Source organism: Oncorhynchus gorbuscha, unplaced genomic scaffold (genome assembly GCF_021184085.1).
Source record: "Oncorhynchus gorbuscha isolate QuinsamMale2020 ecotype Even-year unplaced genomic scaffold, OgorEven_v1.0 Un_scaffold_28:::fragment_4:::debris, whole genome shotgun sequence".
In the NCBI taxonomy this organism is placed as follows: Eukaryota; Metazoa; Chordata; class Actinopteri; order Salmoniformes; family Salmonidae; genus Oncorhynchus; species Oncorhynchus gorbuscha.
The window spans coordinates 89,946-114,081 of record NW_025745144.1 but is presented as its reverse complement, the minus strand read 5'-3'; the positions used below and the strand labels follow the sequence as shown (position 1 = coordinate 114,081).

The 24,136-nt window shown below is 42.1% G+C and overlaps 1 protein-coding gene across 1 annotated transcript; it reads right to left on the bottom strand.

The window, feature by feature from the left end:
* Positions 1 to 219: 219 nt before the first annotated feature.
* On the bottom strand, positions 220 to 19,302 carry LOC124017589 (histamine H3 receptor-like). Its single transcript, XM_046332793.1, has 3 exons — positions 18,663 to 19,302; positions 17,863 to 18,029; positions 220 to 2,474 (listed from the first exon to the last, which is right to left on the bottom strand). The coding sequence occupies exons 1-3, from the start codon at positions 18,907 to 18,909 to the stop codon at positions 1,686 to 1,688; spliced, it is 1,203 nt and encodes a 400-aa protein (XP_046188749.1). The 5' UTR covers positions 18,910 to 19,302; the 3' UTR covers positions 220 to 1,685.
* Positions 19,303 to 24,136: the final 4,834 nt, after the last annotated feature.

The window sequence follows — 24,136 nt, the reverse complement described above, 5'->3', positions numbered from 1 at the left end:
AATATGCATGTAAAGGCTTAAAGTGGAGTAGAGATTGACTTCATCACTACTTGTTTGTGTAAGAAGTGTTGACATGCTGAATATATCGAGCTGTCTGTTTAAACTACTATCACACAGCTCAGACATGCATACCCCACAAGACATGCCACCAAAAGATCTTTTCACAATCCCAAGTCAAGAACAGACTATGGGAGGCGCACAGTACTACATAGAGCCATGGCTACATGGAACTCTATTCCACATCAGGTAACTGATGCAAGCAGGACAATCAGATTTTAAAAAACAGATTTTAAAAATATACCTCATGGAACAGGGGACTGTGAAGAGATGACACACACGCACACATGGATGTTGTGTTGTAAATATGTTATAGTAGAGTAGTGGCCTGAGGGAACACACTTAATGTGTTGTGAAAAGTGGTATGAAATGAAATGTCATGTAATAGTTTTAATTGTATATAATTGCCTTAATGTTGCTGGACCCCAGGAAGAGTAGCTGCTGCCCTGGATGGAGGCAGCTAATGGTGATCCTTAATAAATACAAAATACAAAGTTCCAACTGTACGACTGATTTAAGTCTGGCTTCAATTCCAGTCATTCTACAAATGATGTCAGATTCACGTCTCCATCTCCATCCTAATCCTTAACTTCGATTTTTGGTTGAGTTTGAGACGTGAATCAAACATAGAAATGATTCATTAAGTCAGTGACACAGACGGAACATAGTCAAAAAGAAGATTTACAACTCCTTCAAATGTTGATCTCTGGTTGCATTGACAACCAAACGATTCAATATCACTGCATATCATTACATTTCAAATCAACCAGAGTTTGAAAGCCTAGGCCTGCTGAACTGAAACAATACCGGTTGATGACTTTACAGATTCTACTGTATATAGGCCTAAATAGCGTCATTGATGATACAGTACATGAATGATAAAGTATGGTCTCTTTTCATTTGCTACGTTAAACCTACCCTTTTGGGATGACTTTGAAAGCAACAGCGAATCTATATCGTTATTAAGTGGAGAACTCGCAAAAGTCATTCTCATGATATCGCACTGGTAAGTCAGTAACAAATATCTTAGCTAAGCAGGGCTAGGCTTGGTTAAAACCTTGGGTAGGAGACTAAAGGGAATCTGTACAGAAATACATTCTCCAGTAGGAGGTGCTGCCCAGCCTATTGTTTTTTTTCTTATTTTGGTAGTGGATATGACATTGAAGATCTTTTAAAGATGTTTTAAAGGTATATATTTTATACAAGGTTTGTCTGTTGAAATTTGGTTACCATGACGACATAATCCTGTGGTAGAAATTTCACCCTCAAAACAACAGTTGATGACTTTTTGTATTTCCCACCTAAATTTCACGTCACAAGACGTTGACAAATTACGTTGAAACAACGTTGATTCAACCAGTTTGTGCCAGTGGGTAGTATCACCTTTGAGTCATTTCGGCTTTCGAGAGTCACCCCACTTCTCTGGCCACTGGCCTATCACATGTAAGACAATCTGTTTTGTTCCATTAAAAAATGTTCATTGCTAAAGTATCAGTTTTAGTCTTGATTATCTCCTTTGGGTCTATGTACAGTAAAGTGTTTCATGTGTGTGTCACCACCTCTCTGGCTACTGGCCTATCCATCACATGATACAGTAGAGGCCCTTAAGTGATTGGCCATACTGCAGGTCAGTTGGTGGCCAGCTGAGTTGCCCTTCGTCTGGGACACAGGATCCTGCCGAAGGCCTTGCGGAAGCTGCTGTGACAGAGCGGGTAGAGGAAAGGGTTAATGGCCGAGTTGAGCCACAGCAGCCAGAAGGTGACCTCATACCAGTGGTGCTGGACGCAGCGTCCCTTACAGGCGGCTCTGATGATCATCAGGAGGGTGTAGGGCGCCCAGCACACAGCAAACACACACACGATGACAGCCAGCGACTTGGCAATCTTCTTGTCCCTTGACAGGCAGCTGCGCTGTGTGCCCCTAGTGGAGGTGTCCTGCCGCTCCAAGGGGGGATGTAAGATCTGGGAGTGGAAGGACCCCGAACCTGATCCCCTCTCCTGGACCGACACAGTGCTAGACAGCTTCTTAACCACTACCGAGTTCCGGGAGAAGAGGGAAGTGAGGCGGAGGCATTCCCCTCTCCCCAGGGGAGGGGGCTGTCCATCAGGCGCGTGGGCCTTTCCACTCGTCTCATCTCTGTTCCGGAGCCTCCTCCCACGTATGTTGAGGTAGATGCTGAGGTTGAAGAAGGTTACGGAGATTAAGGGGGAGAAGAACTCCAACATCGAGGCACTGAGGAGGAAGTACCAGGTGTAGTAGAACTCAGCGTAGCACTCATCCTCCGGGACACGGCTCTTCCCCACCACCAGCTCCCAGAAGATGATGGCAGGGCCATAGAGGACAAAGGCCAGGACCCAGACTGCTATCATCTTCATGATGGCTTGGTGGGTCATACCCTGTCTGGCACGGTAGCTCACCTGGCGGAAACAAGAGACAAAGATGATGGACATGATTAATGATTTTGGGCTTTGTTGTGTTATGACTCATTCTGTCTGGATGTTGGTTTGTAAAGGGCAATTCCACGATAACTGAATTGCACAGACTCAGGTTGTTTTCTTATAATGTATGCCAAACAAAAACCATTGATTTCAATGTTCAATAAACCATACAACTGTAACGATGTGCGCTGAGAGTCGGGAAGCAAGTTCAGGGAGTGTGTGTTTTAATAAATAAATGAAACACAATACAAAACAAGAGACACAAACAACGCAGACAGGAAACTGAAACAATGATGCCTGGGGAAGGAACCAAAGGGAGTGACATATATAGGGGAGGTAATCAAGAAGGTGATGGAGTCCAGGTGAGTGTCATAATGCGCGTAACGATGGTGACAGGTGTGCGCCATAACGAGCAGCCTGGTGACCTAGAGGCCAAAGAGGGAGCACAAGTGACAACAACTTTATGCACAATGACTACTTTTAACAATTTACACAGTACATTTGACAAAAACACATCTACTGGTAGAATTGCGCAGATGCAAAGTTTAGTAACGTTTAAAAATGTCCACGTTTTCAAAAACCCTTAAATATCTGCTCCAAATTAACATTCAAGATATCTGCAGAAAACATGGGGTGTCAGCTATGACACCTACTTTGGTTATTGAAATGCATAATAATATTAATAATATACATCCGATAACAGAATTTCATCATGGGTCCCTGATCTATACTACACAGAAATGTATAATTATTGATATGAATATCATTCTCTTCATGGTTATGTATCCTAAATGTGTACACAAAGGTATAAATATGCAACATCTTCCTTTACATATTTGGGTGTTATTCTACACACTGGCTATTACTTTAATGAGCTCCACCACCAAACAGGACCGCATTTAGTTGGTCTGAACAGGACCGAATCTGAACCAATCCTAGACGTCTATGTTTCACAGGTTTGGACATCAAAGTTCAGCACAGTAGCGCTACTGTACCGTAATGTACTATACTCTACTTTACTGTACTCTACTCTACTTCTTTACTGTACTCTACTGTAATGTATTGATCTACACTCTACATTTTCTTTAGTGTACTATACTGTGCTCTACTGTACTGTTACGTACTGAGCTGTCAAAACTTGTGGCAACTATGATTGGTTCACATTTGGACCAAATCTTAACCAATCATGGATGTCTATGTCAGGACGTTAAAATCAAGGCTGGTCTGGACATGACCAAAAAACAACTGTGGACATCTGTGAACGTTGAAATCATAGCCAGGTTGGACCAAATTTCAACTACTTTTCAACGTCCATGAACGTCTCGGTGCTCACTGGTTGAAAAAAAAGACCCCACCTTGTCTAGCATATTTTTGGTTTTGGTGACATTTGCAAAGTTTACAGACAAATGTGCCGTTTCCATCAGAGATGAGATTTTTCATCCGACATGTATATTACCTGCATAAAAAGGTTGGATGGAAACCTGGTTGTGAGGATGAAAGTTAGTGTGTAATATATGTACACAATATATGTAAACTTACAGTGTGTAATATAAGTACGCGGTCCACCCTTGAACTTGCACTAGGGAGTGACCAGGACCATGTGACCACCTACCAGGTAGTGTATAGGGCTTGGAGTTCTAGGTGTCTTTCCTGGTCAGGTCAGTAACAAGCCCTAGTCTTGTAGGGCTCTCTAAGGAGATGTCTTGGTACATTCCCCCCAGCCTAGTCTGCTTCATGAGCTTCAATGAAGTTCTTCAACATCCTCTCTTAGATTTGATCCAATTTCTATCGGAAAAAGCTCAACTTGCACCACCTGTACTGACCCTACATCTCCATCTTGATCCCAATCTTTCCTTTTCACTTCAGATGCTCTACAATATGTGACGGCCTGCCACTTCTATTTCAAGTTGGGAGGAAAGTGCTTTAAGGCAAAATGCCGCTCCTTGGCCGCCGACCATCTCTTTCTCTCTACTGATTGATTGGAGGGAAACTGGAGGATCATAGAAACTGGAGGATGTCTATGATCAAAGCGTAATGTCGCGTGGCTTAAAGGAGAGCCTCGGCCTCTCTAGTTTCATTTGTATTCATGCCTCTGATGTTAAGTGTTGTGCTGGTGAAACAAAACAGAACATTATACACAGTATTACTCTCCTTTGTCTACTGTGCTTTGTATGCTTTACCTCATACAAAGACACTAGAGAAGGAATGATCAGTCACCTGGCATATGCACATCCAGTCACTGATGGCACAAATGATTTCATTTGGCATAAGGAAAGTGGGTGACACTGTCTGTGCCCATTTCTGAATTCAGTGATGATGTTGTTTGGTACGAGAGTCGGTTTAAATAAATATATACAAATATTTCTACGCTCTCTGCCACATTGTGTTGCTAAAATAGGAGTTTTTTTTACACCACAGATCACTTACTACCAATACATTTTGTGCAGTAATTGTTATGGTTAAACTGATTGTGACAGTTCAGTCAGTGGTCTAATAAGGTATCTGATACATTCGTTCCCTATAGTTTATTTTAATTCAGTATGTATCTTTAGTATGTCCTTTGCTGGACACGTCGCCGACAGAAGCAACCTACTCAAAAATGGTCGATATGACACACTCACACAGAACTAAAGAAGATGTCAATATACTCAATCTTCTTGATCACCAACACTCATCTATAGCCTATGAAGTAAGCGCTGGTCTTGGCAGAATCAGAACGGTTGATCAGCGCTAAATGTTTCCCCTAGTACACCTCAATTAGCCTACAGCCATAGACCTCTTTGCGCTCTTGTATACCAAGGACTCTATAAAAGTATGGTTCTGCACAGTCATATGGCTCTGCACAGTCATATGGCTCTGCACAGTCATATGGCTCTGCACAGTCATATGGCTCTGCACAGTCATATGGCTCTGCACAAACATGACGGTTCTGCACAGTCATATGGCTCTGCACAAACATGACGGTTCTGCACAGTCATATGGCTCTGCACAAACATGACGGCTCTGCACAGTCATATGGCTCTGCACAGTCATATGGCTCTGCACAAACATGACCATAGGTTTCGCGTCAGCCAGTAAAAAGGAGGGAATGACTTCGACTATTCGGGTTTATTCTCCCAGGTGGGTCAGAATAGGTATCTGGTCATTTGAATTCAGATTGGGTGCTGTGAAGAGTTTACTTCACCCTGTCTTTTGGTGAAACAAAACAGAACATTATACACAACATCCCTCTCTCCTTTATCTGCCTTAACTCATTCAAAGGATCTGACAACTGGGGGAAAACTGGTTGAGTCAACATTGTTTCCACATCATTTCAACCCAAAAAGTCTGTGTTGACAATGTGGAAAAACTAATTGGATTTTGCAAGTCATCAACATTGCAGATGTGTTGCTTACCTACCCTGGGGGCTGCCCATCAGAAAGTCCAGGATCCAGTTGCAGAGGGAGGTGTTCAGTCCCAGGAGACTTAGCTTAGTGATGAGCTTTGAGGGTACTATGGTGTTGAACGCTGAGCTGTAGTCAATGAATAGCATTCTCACATTTAATTTATGTATTTTTTTAACCCTTTTTCTCCCCAATTTCGTGGTATCCAATTGTTTAGTAGCTACTATCTTCTCTCATCGCTACAACTCCCGTACGGGCTCGGGAGAGACGAAGGTTGAAATTTATGCGTTCTCCGATACACAACCCAACCAAGCCGCACTGCTTCTTAACACAGCGCACATCCAACCCGGAAGCCAGCCGCACCTATGTGTTGGAGGAAACGCCGTGCACCTGGCAGCCTTGGTTAGCGCGCACTGCGCCCGGCCCGCTGGCGCTGCAGTACAGCGCCCTTGACCACTGCGCCACCCGGGAGGCCCTCATAAGTGTTCCTTTTGTCCAGGTGGGAAAGGGCAGTGTGGAGTGCAATAGAGATTGCATCATCTGTGGATCTGTTTGGGCGTTATGCAAATTGGAGTGGGTCTAGGGTTTCTGGGATAATGGTGTTGATGTGAGCCATTACCAGCCTTTCCAAGCACTTCATGGCTACGGACGTGAGTGCTATGGGTCTGTAGTCATTTAGGCAGGTTGCCTTTGTGTTCTTGGGCACAGGGACTATGGTGGTCTGCTTGAAATATGCTGGAATTACAGACACAATCAGGGACATGTTGAACATAGCAGTGAAGACACCTGCCAGTTGGTCAGCACATGCCCGGAGCACACGGCCTGGTAAACCGTCTGGTCCTGTGGCCTGTGTATGTTGACCTGTTTAAAGGTCTTACTCGCGTCGGCTACGGAGAGCGTGATCACACAGTCGTCTGGAACAGCTGATGCTCTCATGCATGCCTCAGTGTTGCTAGCCTCAAAGCAAGCATAGAAGTGATTTAGCTCATCTGGTAGGCTCGTGTCACTGGGCAGCTCGTGGATGTGCTTCCCTTTGTAGTCTGTAATAGTGTGCAAGCCCTGCAACATAAGACGAGCGTCAGAGCCCCGGTGTATGATTCAATCTTAGCCCTGTATTGACGCTTTGCCTGTGTGATGGTCCGTCGCAGGGCATAGCAGGATTTCTTGTAAGCTTCCGGGTTAGAATCCTGCACCTTGAAAGTGTCAGCTCTACCCTTTAGCTCAGTGCGAATGTTTCCTGTAATCCATGGCTTCTGGTTGGGGTATGTACATACAGTCACTGTGGGGACGACGTCCTCAATGCACTTATTGATAAAGCCAGTAACTGATGTGGTGTACTCCTCAATGCCATCAGAAGAATCCCGGAACATGTTCCAGCCTGTGATAGCAAAACAGTTCTGTAGTCTAGCATCTGCTTCATCTGACCACTTTTTATGGACCGAGTCATTGGTGCTTCCTGCTTTCATTTTTGCTTGTAAGCAGGAATCAGGAGGATGGAGTTGTGGTCAAATTTACAAAATGGAGGGCAAGGGAGAGCTTTGTACACATCTCTGTGTGGAGTAGGTGATCTGAGGTGATCTAGAATTGTTTTCCCTCTGGTTGCATTTTTAACATGTTGATAGAAATTTGGTAGAACTGATTTAAGTTTCCCTGTATTAAAGTCTCCGGCCACTATTTTTTTTTAATTCCACCTTTATTTAACCAGGTAGGCAAGTTGAGAACAAGTTCTAATTTACAATTGCGACCTGGCCAAGATAAAGCAAAGCAGTTCGTCACATACAACGACACAGAGTTACACATGGAGTAAAAAAAACATACATTCAATAATACAGTATAAACAAGTCTATATACGATGTGAGCAAATGAGGTGAGATAAGAGAGGTAAAGGCAAAAAAGGCCATGGTGGCAAAGTAAATACAATATAGCAAGTAAAACACTGGAATGGTTGATTTGCAGTGGAAGAATGTGCAAAGTAGAAATAAAAATAATGGGGTGCAAAGGAGCAAAATAAATAAATAAAATAAATTCAGTAGAGAAAGAGGTAGTTGTTTGGGCTAAATTATAGGTGGGCTATGTACAGGTGCAGTAATCTGTGAGCTAGTCTGACAGCTGGTGCTTAAAGTTAGTGAAGGAGATAAGTGCTTCCAGTTTCAGATATTTTTGAAGTTCGTTCCAGTCATTGGCAGCAGAGAACTGAAAGGAGAGGCGGCCAAAGGAAGAATTGGTTTTGGGGGTGAGAGATATACCTGCTGGAGCGCGTGCTACAGGTGGGTGATGCTATGTGACCAGCGAGCTGAGATAAGGGGGGACTTTACCTAGCAGGGTCTTGTAGATGACATGGAGCCAGTGGGTTTGGCGACGAGTATGAAGCGAGGACCAGCCAACGACCAGCCAACCAGCCAACGAGAGCGTACAGGTCGCAATGGTGGGTAGTATATGGGGCTTTGGTGACAAAACGGATGGCACTGTGATAGACTGCATCCAATTTGTTGAGTAGGGTATTGGAGGCTATTTTGTAAATGACATCGCCGAAGTCGAGGATTGGTAGGATGGTCAGTTTTACAAGGGCATATTTGGCAGCATGAGTGAAGGATGCTTTGTTGTGAAATAGGAAGCCAATTCTAGATTTTTCTTTGGATTGGAGATGTTTTATGTGGGTCTGGAAGGAGAGTTTACAGTCAACCAGACACCTAGGTATCTGTGGTTGTCCACATATTCTAAGTCAGAGCCGTCCAGAGTAGTGATGTTGGACAGGCGGGCAGGTGGAGGCAGGGATCGGTTGAAGAGCATGCATTTAGTTTTACTTGTATTTAAGAGCAATTGGAGGCCATGGAAGGAGAGTTGTATGGCATTGAAGCTTGCCTGGAGGGTTGTTAACACAGTATCCAGAGGGGCCAGAAGTATACAGAATGGTGTCGTCTGCGTAGAGGTGGATCAGAGACTCACCAGCAGCAAGAGCGACATCATTGATGTATACAGAGAAGAGAGTCAGTCCAAGAATTGAACCCTGTGGCAGCCCCACAGAGACTGCAAGAGGTCCGGACAGCAGACCCTCAGATTTGAAACACTGAATTCTATCAGAGAAGTAGTTGGTGAACCAGGTGAGGCAATCATTTGAGAAACCAAGGCTGTCGAGTCTGCCGATGAGGATGTGGTGATTGACAGTCGAAAGCCTTGGCCAGATCAATTAATACGGCTGCACAGTAATGTTTCTTATCGATGGCCACCTTGAGCGTGGCTGAGGTGCACCCATGACCAGCTCTGAAACCAGATTGCATAGCAGAGAAGGTATGGTGAGATTCGAAATGGTCGGTAATCTGTTTGTTGATTTGGCTTTCGAAGACCTTAGAAAGGTAGGGTAGGATAGATATAAATCTGTAGCAGTTTGGGTCAAGAGTGTCCCCCCCTTTGAAGAGGGGGATGACCGCAGCTGCTTTCCAATCTTTGGGAATCTCAGACGACACAAAACAGAGGTTGAACAGGCTAGTAATAGGGGTGGCAACAATTTCGGCAGATCATTTTTAAAAAGAAAGGGTCCAGATTGTCTAGACCGGCTGATTTGTAGGGGTCCAGATGTGCAGCTCTTTCAGAACATCAGCTGACTGGATTTGGGAGAAGGAGAAATGGGGAAGGCTTAAGCGAGTTGTTGTGGGGGGTGCATTGCTGTTGATCGGGGTAGGGGTAGCCAGGTGGAAAGCATGGCCAGCCGTAGAAAAATGCTTATTGAAATTCTCAATTATAGTTGTAGTATTCTCAATTTCACTAGGAGTGCTGCCTCTGGGTGAGTGGTTTCCTGTTTGCTTATTTCCTTACACAGCTGACCGAGTGTGGTCTTAGTGCCAGCATCTGTTTGTGGTGATAAATAAACAGCCACGAAGGTATAGCTGAAAACTCTCTAGGCAAGTAGTGTGCCCTGCAATTTATCACAATATACTCTTCTTCAGGCGAGCAAAATCTAGAGACATCCTTAGATTTTGTGCACCAGTTGTTATTTACAAATATGCACAGACCACCCCCCTCATCGCGTGCTGTTCTATCTTGCCAGTGCAGCGTATATCCATGTCGTCATTCAGCCACGATTCCGAGAGAAACACAGGAAATTACAGGTTTTGATGTCCAGTTGGTAGGATATTCGTGATCGTACCTCGTCTAATTTGTCATTTGGTTGACAACTCAACCAAATGTAAATCAAAACTAGACATGTAACTGACGTCTGTGCCCAATGGGCAAGTAAGACACTAGAGAAGGAATGATCAGTCAACTGGCATATGCACATCCAGTCACTGATGCTACAAATGATTTAAATTGGCACAATGAAAGCAGGTGACAGTGTCTGTGCCCATTTCTGAAAGTCTAACTTCAGAGATGGTGTTGTTTGGTACGAAAGACAGTCAGTTTAAATAAGTTCATATAAATATGTATACGCTCTCTGCCACATTCTGTTGCTAAAAGTTCTGCACATCACAGATTACCTACGACAAAGACATTTTGCACAGTAATTGTTATGGTTAAACTGATTGTGACAGTTCAGTCAGTGGCCCTAATAAGGTGCATTCCCTATCATTTATTTTAATATTATATTTAAGCGATGGCGGCCAAGCTTTTCAGATTTGAAACCTCATTCCTCTGGCTGAAGAGGAGAAGCCCACACCTGCCCATTAGGCATTATTAGGCAGCCGCCGAGAGCAGCAGTTTGACTAGGGCTGCATTTTCCGAGCTAAACTGACCAAGATGCATCTCCAACAACACCTCACATTACTTTGCCCAAAAACAATAACTTCTCACTCAGTGGCATGAGTGCTGATGCTTAAGCAGGGGCGCAAAATATTTAGCCTGTCCATGCCCAGCGAGCCTTTACATGTTGCTGTTAGAGAGACAGCGCTGTGACGCTCCACCAATGCTCCATCAAATTCCATTTCTGTATTTTGAATGTTACACATCTTAAAAACTTGATGGCTGACAAGCAAAACATTTTAGGACTATGTCAACAAAAGAAAGAAAATTATAGCTATTGCTTTACATTTTCAAATAATTATCCAGATGATATAAAGTGTTCTATAACACTGCTTAAATCGCTGATGCATTATGCTATAAACTTCAAAATGCCCACAAAAGACGAGACTGATGCAAAAACACTACCGTTCAAAAGTTTGGGGTCACTTAGAAATGTCCTTGTTTTTGAAAGAAAAGCAATTTTGTTTGGTCCATTAAAGTAACATCAAATTGATTAGAAATACAGCGTAGACATTGTTAATGTTGTAAATGACTATTGTAGCTGGAAACGGCTGATAAAAAAAAATGGAATACATAGGCGTACAGAGGCCGTTGTGTTTGCTAATCCAACTGTATCATTTTAAAAGGCTAATTGATCAACCCTTATGCAATTATGTTAGGACAGCTGAACATTTTTGTGCTGATTAAAGAAGCTATATAACTGGCCTTCTTTAGACTAGTTGAGTATCTGGAGCATCAGCATTTGTGGGTTCGATTACAGGCTCAAAATGGCATAAACAATTAACTTTCTTCTGAAACTCGTCAGTCTATTCTTGTTCTGAGAATTGAAGGCTAATCCATGCAAGAAATTGCCAAGAAACTGAAGATCTCATACAACGCTGTGTACTACTCCCTTCACAGAACAGCGCAAACTGGTCCTAACCAGAATAGGAAGAGGGGGAGGCCCCGGTGCACAACTGAGCAAGAGGACAAGTACATTAGAGTGTCTAGTTTGAGAAATAGACGCCTCACAAGTACTCAACTGGCAGCTTCATTAAATAGTACCAGCAACACACCTGACGGGGGTCTTGACCCTTTCAATAATAATTGAGCACTTACATTTGTTTGGTTCTTAGAAAAACAGCACTATGGTTTAAGTGCCTAAATGTTCAAGAGAATGCGTGGAATGGTTTACCAAACTCTCACTCTCCTCTCTCACCTCTTTCTGTCTCAGGCAACATTTCCTCTGCAAGTTGTCAAGCAAAATGAAAACAATGGCAACCAACATCAAGAGTTAAAGTGCAGTGCATTAAAAATAAGCTTCATATTAGTGGAAACCAAGACTGTTCTCAGGGCAGGCCTGGTTGTAACTTGACATGTTCAAGTCATGGCTTGGACAATTTCAGCATTTTAGCTAACCCTAACCCTTTTCTTAACCTTAACCTAATTATCCTAACCTGCCACGTTAACTCTCCTAACCTGCTGTATAAGTTTGAACCTGCTACGAAATGTAACTGCTAGTCAAAACTGGCAGACCTGCCCTGAGAGCAGTGTGAGTATCCACTAATAAGACACAGCGTCAAAAACATGATGTCCATGTATTTTTAATGATATTTCCATTCTGAGGTCGAAATTATACTCTGAAATTATGAAAATGATGATAATGCCATTTCAGTGTAAGAGCTGTTTGAAAGAAAATGCCTGGAATTTCAGCTTGTGTGTCCTCCTAAATATATCCTCCCAAATTGAAGGGGTAAGCGGGGTATGCTCTAGAGCAGGGGTCTACAACCAGTAGATCAGGAGCTACCAGTAGCTCGCAGTCGACCTATGAGTAGCTCGCAGTCGACCTATGAGTAGCTTGCCAAGCAATTCTGTAAGTACATACATTTTTTAAAATGTTTACATCGCAAACTGTCATAAATATAAAGCTCTCGGCTACAATTCTCTGCTGCCTGTGACTGGAACGAATTGTAAAAAATAAAAATAGCTTAAGTTGGAGAGTTTTATCTCCCTCACCAACTTCAAACATCTGCTATCTGAGCAGCGAACCGATCGCTGCAGCTGTACATAGTCGATCGGTAAATAGCCCACCCAATTTACCTACCTCATCCCCATACTGTTTATATTTATTTACTTTTCTGCTCTTTTGCACACCAGTATCTCTACCTGTACATGACCATCTGATCATTTATCACTCCAGTGTTAATCTGCAAAATTGTAAATATTCGCCTACCTCCTCATGCCTTTTGCACACAATGTATATAGACTCTTTTTTTCTACTGTGTTATTGACTTGTTTATTGTTTACTCCATGTGTAACTCTGTGTTGTTGTCTGTTCACACTGCTATGCTTCATCTTGGCCAGGTCGCAGTTGTAAATGAGAACTTGTTCTCAACTAGCCTACCTGGTTAAATAAAGGTGTTCTCAACTAGCCTACCTGATTAAATAAAGGTGAAATAAAAAAATCTAATAAAAAAACAATCAAATCAAAGCCACATTGACATTATTCCACAACTAGTCAAATCAAATGTTATTGGTCACATACACATGGTTAGCAGATGTTATTGTGAGTGTAGCACAATGCTTGTGCTTCTAGTTCTGACAGTGCAGCAATATCTAACATGTAATCGAACAATTCCACAACAACTACCTAACACACAAATAAGTAAAGGAATGTAATAATAATATATACATATAAATATATGGATGAAGATAGAGCGGCATAGGCAAGATGCAATAGAGGTGTAAATCACAGTATATACACATGAGATGAGTAATGCAATATATGTAAACATTATTAAAGTGGCATTTCTAAAGTTACTAGTGATCTATTTATTAAAGTGGCCAATGATTTCAAGTCTGTATGTAGGCAGCAGCCTCTTGTGTTGGTGATGACTGTTTAACAGTCTGATGGCCTTGAGATAAAAGCTGTTTTTCAGTCTCTCGGTCCCAGCTTGGATGCACCTGTACTGACCTCGCCTTCTGGATGGTAGCAGGGTGAACAGACAGTGGCTCATGTGGATGTTGTCCTTGATAAGATATTTTTAGCCTTCCTGCGACATCGGGTGCAGTAGGTGTCCTGGAGGGCACGTAATTTGCCCATGGTGATGCGTAGTTCGCCACTATTGACTTTAAATGTGTGATGGGGGAAAACTTGATGCAGTTGCATATCACAATGTTATTTTTTTACAATAATATAAACTCAGCAAAAAAAACAAAAAGAATCCCCTTTTCTTTCAAAGATAATTCGTAAAATCCAAATAACTTCACAGATCTTCATTGTAAAGTGTTTAAACACTGTTTCCCATGCTTGTTCAATGAACCATAAATGAACATGCACCTGTGGAATGGTCGTTAAGACACTAACAGCTTACAGACAGGTAGGCAATTAAGTTCACAGTTATGAAGACTTAGGACACTAAAGAGGCCTTTCTACTGACTCTGAAAAACACCAAGAGAAAGATACCCAGTGTCCTTAGGCATGCGGCAAGGAGGCATGAGGACTGCAGATGTGGCCAGGGCAATGCATTTCAATGTCCGTACTGCGAGACGCCTAAACAGCGCTACAGAGTGACAGGATGGACAGATGATCGTCCTCGCAGTGGCAGACCACGTGTTATAACACCTGAACAGGATCGGTACATCACAGCTGAGGGACAGTACAGGATGGCAACAACAACTGCCTGAGTTACACCAGGAACGCACAATTCCTCCATCAGTGCTCAGACTGTCCGCAATAGGCTGAGAGAGTCTGGACTGAGAGCTTGTAGGCCTGTTGTGAGGCAGGTCCTGAACCAAACATCACAGCAACACCGTCACCTATGGGCACAAACCCACCGTCGCTGGACCAGACAGGACTGGCAAAAAGTGCTCTTCAATGACAAGTCACGGTTTTGTCTCACCAGGGGTGATGGTTGGATTCGCATTTATTGTCGATGGGATGAGCGTTACACCTAGGCCTGTACTCTGGAGCGGGATCGACTTCGAGGTGGAGGGACCGTCCTGACATGACGATCCAGCATGACAATGCCACCAGCCATACTGCTCGTTCTGTTCGTGATTTCCTGCAAGACAGGAATGTCAGTGTTCTGCTATGGCCAGCGAAGAGCACAGATCTCAATCCCATTGAGCACTTCTGGGACCTGTTGGATTGGAGGGTGAGGGCTAGGGCCATTCCCCACCAGAAATATCCGGGAACTTGCAGGTGCCTTGGTGGAAGAGTGGGGTAATATCTCACAGCAAGAACTGGCAAATCTGGTACAGTCCATGAGGAGATGATGAACTGCAGTACTTAATGCAGCTGGTGGTCACACCACATACTGACTGTTACTCTTGATTTTGACCCCCCCCCCTCCTTTGTTCAGGGACACATTATTCAATTTATGTTCGTCACATGTCTGTGGAACTTGTTCCGTTGATGTCTCAGTTGTTGAATCTTATGTTCATACAAATATTTACACATGAAGTTTGATGAAAATAAACACAGTTGACAGTGAGAGGACTTCTTTTTTTGCTTAGTTTATATATACAGTACCAGTCAAAGGTTTGGACACCTACTCATTCAAAGATGTTTCTTTATTTTTTACTATTCTCTACATTATAGAATAATAGAGAAGACATCAAAACTATGAAATAACACATATGGAATCAGCTTGTAACCAAAAAAGGGTTAAACAAATACAAATATATTTTATTTTGCCATGATGACAGCTTTCCACACTCTTGGTATTCTCTCAACTAGCTTCATGAGGTAGTCACCTGGAATGCATTTCAATGAACAGGTGTGCCTTGTTAAAAGTTAATCTGTGGAATTTCTTTCCTTCTTAATGAGTTTGAGCCAATCAGTTGTGTTGTGACAAGGCAGAGGTGGTATACAGAAGATAGCCCTATTTGGTAAAAGACCAAGTCCATATTATGGCAAGAACAGCTCAAATAAGCAAAGAGAAACGACAGTCCATCATTACTTTAAGACATGAAGGTCAGTCAATTCGGAAAGAATGCAGTCACAAAAACCATCAAGAGCTATGATGACACTGGCTCTCATAAGGACCACCACAGGAAAGGAAGATCCAGAGGTACCTCTGCTGCAGAGGATAAGTTCATTAGAGTTACCAGCCTCAGAAATTGCAGCACACAACACACCTCCAGGCTGTGTAAGGGCTATTTGACCAAGGAGAGTGATGGAGTGCTGCATCAGATGACCTGGCCTCCACAATCACCCAACCTCAACCCAATTGAGATGGTTTGGGATGAGTTGGACCACTGAGTGAAGGAATAGCAGCCAACAAGTGCTCAGCATATGTGGGAACTCTTTCAAGACTGCTGGAAAATCATTCCAGGTGAAGCTGGTTGAGAGAATGACAAGTGTGCAAAGTTGTCATCAAGGCAAAGAGTAGCTACTTTGAAAAATCTCAAATATATTTTGATTTGTTTAACACTTTTTTTAGTTACTACATGATTCCATGTGTTATTTAACAGTTTTGATGTCTTCACAATTATTCTACAATGTAGAAAATAGTTTTCAAATTATACTTAAATGAGTAGGTGTTCTAAAACTTTTGACCGGTAGTGTATGTGATCATATTCAAATGAAAGAACGGTTTGAAATTATGTTTTAGTCAAATAATATATCTGTTCGGCCTTCTTGCGGTCAATTTGCAGTCTATAAATATGTAATTATGCTCCATCCCCCTGACCATCCACTCAAGAAAAAATAAATACATTCTAAATAAATGTTTAAAAATGTATTTAAAAAATACCAATAATCGGCCCACAGCTGAATCTAGTCGATGATCCCTGGTCTAAACGATCCATTCCACCAATCAGGGTTGTATATGTACATTTGTATCAACATGCCCACAAGATCAACATGAGCATTTCAATGGCAAAAGGAGGCTCAGAAAAGTTTGTGGTCACACGCACCTCCTTAAAAAACATAGGTGCTGGGCTAATAAAGAATACTAGTATAGAACAAGAAGGCCAGCACACTGTTAAAGTTCCCAATTCACCGCTTTCTTGACAATGTTTCCATCCGAAACGGATCTTCGTCAGGTCAAAAACACTGACTGCTCACATCCCAAAATCTACACATTTCACCTCACATGACCATTGCGGACATGATGCATGGTGGGTGTAAAAAACATTTGCATGTCTCTAATAATTAAATAACAATGAGATGGGTGCATGGAATGGTTCCAGAACATAACATATATTTACAAAATGAGCAAGTGGGTAACCTGGAAGGCAAGACAAATTAAAGTAGGGTGACATATTCAGGTAAGAAATGGTCTGAAATCAACTCTCCTTTCAATAATAGATTATCAGTATCTCCGCCCATCCTGGGTGTATTGACATGATCGATGCCAAAGAGTTAATGTTGTGACGAGCATCCATGACATGCACAGCCTCAGGGTTTCTCTGGTCAAGGGCCCTGATATTACTCCTGTGTCCTGCTATCCTTGTTTTCAGAACTTGTTTTGTTTTTCTTACATAGAAGACAAATACATTTGATCAGGTATATCACCATTTTTGTGGAACATGTAATGATGCCCTTAATCTAAATTGGCTTGCCCGTAATGGGGTGATTGGACATTGTGCATTCGTTCGTGAAGTTACACTGGGTGCACCCGCCACATCTATAGTTACCGTCTGACACATTGTGTAGAAATGTACTGCGTGGCACTGGTGGAAGATCAGACCTCACCACCATGTGACTGATGTTGGGGGGCGTCTGAAGACGGCCCGCGGGGGTTCTTTAAACGTCTTTTCCTGTTGTGGATCAGTGCTCAACGTGTACCAGTGTTTTTTTAATGATGTGGTCGAACTGTTTACCAAGTGAGGAGTACTGAAGGAAGCATCGGACGCGTTGGTCAGGAGGGCGGGGAGGTTTGGGCGTGAGGCTGTCATCCTGGGTCATATTTTTATAACGTTCCCTTGCGTCATGCAGCCATTCCTCTGGGTAACCCCGCTGTCTGAAACGCTCATCCAGATGGTCGGTTTGTTTGTCATAGTCACTCTGTGTACTACAAATCCTACGTATGCAACTGTATCGGCTAAAAAGGAGGCTCAGGGAAATAAATGATACAAAACATATTTGGATTTATTTTCATGAAATAAACAGTGATTTAGTAGACATACAGTGATGATGCATAAATAAAATGAAAAAGACTGCAAGGGGGCTTTAATTAAGAACTGACAATTGTGTGTATGGTATCCCCGTCTCAAGGCATTCCCACGAACTAATTCAAGGCCATAAGGTTCCTCCTACTCACCGCTCTGGTGACAGAGAGGAAGCGGTCATAGCTGATCAGGACAATGTTGAAGACAGAGGCAGTACAGAGCAAGTAGTCCATGACCAGCCACAGTTTGCACAGTCCTCTGCCCAACATCCATCTCCCTGTCAGGATGTATGGGATGTACACTGGAATGCAGAATGCCCCTGGAAAACCAGATGGGGAGAGAGGAGAGGAATTACACTTGTTAAAATTACTTTATTGGTCAATATTGGGTCAACCAAAATGTGACTTTGACTTTTAACCAACCCCTCTGAAAGACACATCACAGAGGTGCATGAGCTGCCACATGAGAACTGATGTTGTGGGGGGTTAAGTGCATTGCTCAAGGGCACAACAGCAGGCAATGGAATCTAGGTTTGATACCAGCAACCCTCCAGTTGCAAGCTCAATTCCCGACAGATGTTTTATTCTTCCCGTCGACCCAGGATTCGAACTGGCAACGGTCCAGTTGTTATCTGGCTTCTCTAGCCGCTAGGATACATGTTAGTCTTACGCTTGAATAAATGTTTTTATTCTACTCTGCCAGGAGGAGCGGAGCCCACATTTGTTCATCTGGACTTCCTGGAAGTCTGCTGTCTATAACAATGTTTTAATGGGAGCCTGTACCACTAACATCAGGCTGAGTTGCGTTCCACAAATAACATTCCTCATATTGTACTGTTTATCATTCTCACTCAAACAGACAGACCAATAAATTACTTTAAATAAGACAATGATTGCAAATGACAACATGCAATAACAATGTACTTCATTTAATAATCATAAAATGTTCTCACCAACAAGAAAATCCGATATGGCGAGATTCAGGAAGTAATAGTTGCTTTGCCTCCTCAGACTCTTGTCTACTTTAAAGGCGAAAATGACCAAAGCGTTTCCCAAAACTATCACAACCACTAAAGTTACCATCATCATCAAAAGAATGACCATGACAGGCGCTGTGAATGCGTTGTCGCTCCACATTTTGGTTGAGTCGTTGTGCATGTAATTCCAGCTTGCGTTGGCATCGAGTTGATCTCCCCCCATGATCTTATTTATCAGCTTTAAATTGTGTTAAATCATTGACGGATATTCCAAGGAGTTGGAAATAGGCAATACAACACCTGCAATCCATGCGCATCTGCATCCAAAATGTAACTTCAGTATGTCCTTTGCTTGTCACCTCGCCGACCGGCGCAGCCTATTCGAATATGCATATAATGACCTAAAGATGCTGTCAATATCATATATCGTCTTGCTCAACAACGCTCATTCATAGCCTATCATGAAGTGCGCGCAGGTCTAGGCAGCATCAGAACTTTTGTTACGTGGGAAACGCTTTGGCATCTACATCACTATATACGTCGTCTGTAGTATCTACAATGAATTGAAACTTCCACTAAAAGTTTCCACAAGTAAGCAAACACCTCCACCAGCCTACAGCCATACACCTCTATGTGCTCTGGTATACCAATGGCGACGGGTCATTCAGGGAAGGTGGGACATTAATACTTGTCACATATCAGTTTGCAAACAATGTAAAACAATTTTAGAATTTAGTTAATAAAGCAGCATACAAACAGTGTCTTTTTTTTCTTTCTTGAGTAAGGCAGCTCCAAAATGTAGGTGTTTCAGCCTAGCTCAGTGCTTTCTGTGGTGGTGGTGGAGCAGCCAGCAGAAAATAAGGAGAGTTGGTAATGCTCTCTAGTTGTGCCGGGATTGGCTCATTGTTCTGTCACTCATGGGGACACTAAGTCAAAGGGAAAACAGGTTTTTAAAATGTTTAGCAAATGTATTAAAAACAGATGCCTTGCTTACATAAGTGTTCAGACCCTTTGCGATGAGACTCGACATTGAGCTCAGGTGCATCTTGTTTCCATTAATCGTCCTCGAGATGTTTCAACAACTTGATTGGAGTCCAACTGTTGTAAATTCAATTGATTGATTGGACAGGATATCGAAAGGCAGGATTGTATCAAGTCACAGATCTGGGGAAGGGTAACCAAAAAATGTATGCAGCATTCAAGGTCCCCAAGAACAGTGGCCTCCAACTGGTATGCTGCTGCATAAATAATGCAATATGACAGGGAGATATGTACAGTGCCGTGCGAAAGTATTCGGCCCCCTTGAACTTTGCGACCTTTTGCCACATTTCAGGCTTCAAACATAAAGATATAAAACTATTTTTGTGTGAAGAATCAACAACAAGTGGGACACAATCATGAAGTGGAACGACATTTATTGGATATTTCAAACTTTTTTAACAAATCAAAAACTGAAAAATTGGGCGTGCAAAATTATTCAGCCCCTTTACTTTCAGTGCAGCAAACTCTCTCCAGAAGTTCAGTGAGGATCTCTGAATGATCCAATGTTGACCTAAATGACTAATGATGATAAATACAATCCACCTGTGTGTAATCAAGTCTCCGTATAAATGCACCTGCACTGTGATAGTCTCAGAGGTCCGTTAAAAGCTCAGAGAGCATAATGAAGAACAAGGAACACACCAGGCAGGTCCGAGATACTGTTGTGAAGAAGTTTAAAGCCGGATTTGGATACAAAACGATTTCCCAAGCTTTAAACATCCCAAGGAGCACTGTGCAAGCGATAATATTGAAATGGAAGGAGCATCAGACCACTGCAAATCTACCATGACCTGGCCGTCCCTCTAAACGTTCAGCTCATACAAGGAGAAGACTGATCAGAGATGCAGCCAAGAGGCCCATGATCACTCTGGATGAACTGCAGAGATCTACAGCTGAGGTGGGAGACTCTGTCCATAGGACAACAATCAGTCGTATATTGCACAAATCTGGCCTTTATGGAAGAGTGGCAAGAAGAAAGCCATTTCTAAAATATATCCATAAAAAGTGTTGTTTAAAGTTTGCCACAAGCCACCTGGGAGACACACCAAACATGTGGAAGAAGGTGCTCTGGTCAGATGAAACCAAAATTGAACTTTTTGGCAACAATGCAAAACGTTATGTTTGGCGTAAAAGCAACACAGCTCATCACCCTGAACACACCATCCCCACTGTCAAACATGGTGGTGGCAGCATTATGGTTTGGGCCTGCTTTTCTTCAGCAGGGACAGGAAAGATGGTTAAAATTGATGGGAAGATGGATGGAGCCAAATACAGGACCATTCTGGAAAAAACCTGATGGGGTCTGCAAAAGACCTGAGACTGGGACGGAGATTTGTCTTCCAACAAGACAATGGTCCAAAACATAAAGCAAAATCTACAATGGAATGGTTCAAAAATAAACATATCCAGGTGTTAGAATGGCCAAGTCAAAGTCCAGACCTGAATCCAATCGAGAATCTGTGGAAAGAACTGAAAACTGCTGTTCACAAATGCTCTCCATCCAACCTCACTGAGCTCGAGCTGTTTTGCAAGGAGGAATGGGAAAAATTTTCAGTCTCTCGATTTGCAAAACCGATAGACATACCCCAAGCGACTTACAGCTGTAATCGCAGCAAAAGGTGGCACTACAAAGTCTTAACTTAAGGGGGCTGAATAATTTTGCACGCCCAATTTTTCAGTTTTTGATTTGTTAAAAAAGTTTGAAATATCCAATAAATGTCGTTCCACTTCATGATTGTGTCCCACTTGTTGTTGATTCTTCACAAAATACAGTTTTATATCTTTATGTTTGAAGCCTGAAATGTGGCAAAAGGTCGCAAAGTTCAAGGGGGCCGAATATTTTCGCAAGGCACTGTATACTGTAAATAAAACTAAGTGTATGTTGTGTAGTAAGCTGGTAGTAGCCCATGTGACTCACCCTAATAATTTGGTCCCTTTCCTCCCTTAGCCTACTCCTGTTTTAGATAAATGTCATCATTGAATATTGTAAGAGCTTTCATTGTCTGCTCATACGCCCCCCTTATGTATACTACGGTTCTGACTTGGTGTACAGGAAGAATACTGTAAGAACAGCCCATGTTCTGAATTCTGTTGCTGTGCATCTCAACGTTTCTGAACAAATAGTTATATTGACTACTTCCATCCTAGCTCGCTCATTAATGTCTCAATCAAAATTACAGATGGCTTCTTATCCGCTTGTCCTCCCCTTATGCCATAGTTTGTACATCTCAATTGTCAGTAGAAACCACATTTGTTTAAATAAGTCACCATTTCAGCTATATTTTTTTAAAGCAGTAAATGAGGCTGAATGAACTTTTTCACTGCCAGACAAGGCTCTGATAAAAGCCAGGTGTAGCAGTGGTAAGGATTCACTCCATTTTGCTGATAAGAAAGCTCTGCTGTTGGGACAGCTTTATGTAGGCCCCAAATTGTTTTTCTTTGCCTCCTCAGACTCGTCTACTTTAAAGGAGAAAATGACCAAAGCGTTTCCCAAAACTATCACAACCATCAAAGTTACCATCATCATCAAAAGAATGACCATGACAGGTGCCGTGAATGCGTTGTCGCTCCACATTTTGGTTGAGTCGTTGTGCATGTAATTCCAGCTCGCATTGGCATCGAGTTGATCTCCCCCCATGATCTTCTTTATCAGCTTTAAAATATTGTTAAATCGTTGACAGATATTCCAAGGAGTTGGAAATAGGCAATGCAACAGCTGAAATCCATGCGCATCTGCATCCAAAATTCTAAATGCAACTTCAATATGTGCTTTGCTTGTCACTTTACCAACCAGCGCAGCCTATGCATATAATGACCTAAAGATGCTGTCAATATCATATACAGTGCCTTGCAAAAGTATTCATCCTACCTTGGCATTTTTGCTATTTTGTTGCATTACAACCTGTAATTTAAATGGATTTTTATTTGGATTTCATGTAATGGACACAAAATAGCCTAAATTGGTGAAGTGAAATGAAAAAGAAAACTTGTTTAAAAAATGTAAAACAATGTAAAACATAAAAGTGGTGTGTGCATATGTACTCACCCCTTTGCTATGAAGCCCCTAAATAAGATCTGGTGCAACAAATTACCTTCAGAAGTCACATAATTAGTTAAATAAAGTCCACCTGTGTGCAATCTAAGTGTCAAAGGATCTGTCACATGATCTCACTATATATACACCTCTTCTAAAAAGCCCCAGAGTCTACAACATCACTAAGCAAGCAGCTTACCAAGAAGCTTGCCAAGCAGGTACGGGACAAGTTTGTGGAGAAGTACAGATCACAGATGGGATATATAAAAATATCCGAAACTTTGAACGTCCCATGGAGCACCATTTAATTCATTATTAAAAAACGGAAAGAATAAAAGTCTCTTCTGTCTGTGTCGCACTCTTTTCAAATGATTTAATTGATAACAGGTTGTGTATATGGTTTTCAATCTCATGAATAGCCTTGCTTCTAAAACTTGAAGCTGTGCCCCACAATCCAGCCTCTCGGGCCTAACCACCAGCCCCAAAGTTAAGTGCTTAATTAGCCATTCAAAAAGTGTATTTGTCATCTAATGTTGGACAGTGCTATGATGTTATGATTGTTAACATTTATACATCCAGGACCATCGGCAGAGGGGATTATCCCTTTGGGAATAAGTAGTGCCATGCTGCAGGCACCTCCAGCACAGCCATGGTTAAAGACCAGGCTGAGTCTGTGTTTGGGAAGGAAGTAATTGCTACCCTATGGATAATCTAGAAAAATTGGAAATGCCAAGAAAGGAACTTCAGCAAAGGAAAGATCCTGATGCAGCACTATTTCCAGTGGCACAACACATTTATTAACTCATATGTTTTACCTTGACCCAATTTGGATTTGTAGAAAATGTGCAAAACAAGTTTCCAGATATATTCCCCAAATTCATCCGAGCAGATGAACAATGAGCATAAACATCACATCAGATATAGGTTTACATACTTTCTTGTCAATGTAAGGTGTTTTGAGTGTTAATATACACATTTCTTCTGTTTTCAGACAACAACAAAAAACGCTTAATTGGCCAACATTTCCCTTAACCCAAAATGGCCCCTTTTATTCAGTTATAGTATAACCCCTCCTTTGCTTCGCTTCTTACTCTTCCCAGGGGGTCAGCTTTTTTACTTTTCATCTGGAACGGAGCCTTGTGTGGAAGGCTCCACAACACCTGAGCTTTGTAGTGCTGTCACTTCAATGAGGCCATTTGCATTGTTCGGACCAATGAGATACACTTTTTTTTATTTCAACAACATATTTAATTAAAAGAAAAAGGAAGTTATGTCCTCAGTGTTTTTTTTAACGTTTAATAGCATATTTTTATTTAACCTTTATTTAACTAGGCAAGTCAGTTAAGAACAAATTCTTATTTACAATGACGGCATT

What these genes read in the sequence shown, in the direction of transcription:
- LOC124017589 (XM_046332793.1), bottom strand. Translation starts at nt 18,909, where the DNA reads ATGGGGGGAGATCAACTCGATGCCAACGCAAGCTGGAATTACATGCAC. An exon ending in CATATCGGATTTTCTTGTTG is followed by an intron (nt 18,030 to 18,662) that starts GTGAGAACATTT and finishes CTGGTTTTCCAG; the next exon opens with GGGCATTCTGCATTCCAGTG. An exon ending in TCCTCTCTGTCACCAGAGCG is followed by an intron (nt 2,475 to 17,862) that starts GTGAGTAGGAGG and finishes TGTTTCCGCCAG; the next exon opens with GTGAGCTACCGTGCCAGACA.